At 55.1% G+C, this 1,539-nt stretch overlaps 1 protein-coding gene across 1 annotated transcript in view; it reads right to left on the bottom strand.

Moving 5' to 3' along the window:
• Window positions 1–1,161, bottom strand: part of LOC119306154 (wall-associated receptor kinase 3-like) — a 4,933-nt gene extending 3,772 nt beyond the window's left edge. The window contains exon 1 of the mRNA XM_037582461.1: window positions 204–1,161. Coding sequence (XP_037438358.1) covers window positions 204–1,161 — 958 coding nt within the window. The remainder of the gene's footprint in view (window positions 1–203) is intronic.
• Window positions 1,162–1,539: the final 378 nt, after the last annotated feature.

Below are 1,539 nucleotides of genomic sequence, written 5' to 3'. Positions count from 1 at the left end.
TTTCTCCGGTGAAGGCCATCAACCACCGCCCCCCACCCTGACCCCTAAGATAGATAATGGCGTGATGACGGCGAGCCCCTTCCTTCTCTCCGGCGAGGCCCTTCCTTCTTCTTCATTCTCCTTCTTTCATTTAAAAATCGGCTGACCCTGAATTCGAAAATCAGCTGACTGATGTGTAGCTAAACTGTAAGAAAATAACTAACCTTGGCATCCGTCGGGGATATAGGGGTTGCCTTCGTAGTAAATGTCGCAGCGGCATGCATATCCTCCTCGTGTACCCTGGTCGCATACGACGTGGCCATGCCCATGGGAAGAAGAAATGTTGGTGTCGACCTCCCAGCTGAGCCACACGGGAACGCCGTAGTCCACGGGGATACCCATTGCTCCCATAGCCGACGGTTTCTGAAGCAGCAGTGGTTCGGAAACGTGTTTCTTCTCGAACCACCCCTCCTTGGCGACGAACATGCGCGTGGGCATCCGTTCCTCGTCGGCGCTGCGATTCCGGCCGAACCACTCTAGCTGCACCCGGACCTCGCCGATAGCCGCTGCCGCGGCGACGATGGCCGCCTGGCAGCAGCCGAGCCCGGTGCAAACCATGCTGCTCTCGAGCCTGGACGGTACGGACCACATGGGCTCAGGGGGTTGGTCGTCGCCGCACAGTGTGGAGCAGGCGCTGACAGTGGCGTTGCCGTGTTTCAGCGTCGCTCGCACATTGCATCCCAACACGACGAGTTCGTTCCCGCCGCCTGACCAGTCGTCTGAGATCATGATCTTGTAGGTCCCGTGGTCAGGCCCTCCGGAGAATATTGAGCCGTTGCCGTCACGGTCGATCTTTACGTCGCCGGGGGTGCGTTTGACGAGCACCGACGACTCGAAGAGGCTGAAATACTGCACTTGGAGGATGCCTCCTTCGCCGCCGAGTAGGAGCCGCGGCGGGGTGGTAGTATTGTCGCAGGTAAGATTGAACCCCGGCCAGTAGCACCTGGCCGGTCCCATGCCGAACGGGTACGGCACGCTGATGTTGCCACATATGGTGTGGCATCCCGGCATCCCCATCGGCGCCGGAGCCGGAGGAGAAGCTGCTGCTCCACCGGCGGCGAGCGCCGCGGCCGTGCTCGCTATGAGGATGATCTTCAAGAATGAGATGGCCATGTGCGCCATTGATGATCGAGCCTTTGTGATTCTCGTAGTAGCTAGCTACAGTTCACCACCATCGTTTAGCTACAACCATCGCTTATATGGTTTGCTCAATCATAACTCACCTACTGCATACCACTGTCAGCTGATTAATTAATCATTTCAGCGAGATCGACGCGGACTTTAGTGAACACATGCGTCAATTAGTACACACCACTTACCTAACACGCTGCTTTCCCAAAAGCATGGAATGTCTATCTGTACTCTCATGCATCTCATGAGCTAATTAAGCATGCATGCAGGAAACTTGGCTGATGTTTCTTGGTTTCTTCGTTGACAAGTTTACATCCATGCCGGTCATTAATTATTCTCAAAATATTTTGAATAAGGATTTCACTACAA

Source organism: Triticum dicoccoides, chromosome 5B (genome assembly GCF_002162155.2).
Source record: "Triticum dicoccoides isolate Atlit2015 ecotype Zavitan chromosome 5B, WEW_v2.0, whole genome shotgun sequence".
Lineage (NCBI taxonomy): Eukaryota > Viridiplantae > Streptophyta > Magnoliopsida > Poales > Poaceae > Triticum > Triticum dicoccoides.
The sequence above is the reverse complement of the archived record's forward strand: the minus strand, read 5'-3'. Positions and strand labels throughout refer to the sequence as shown.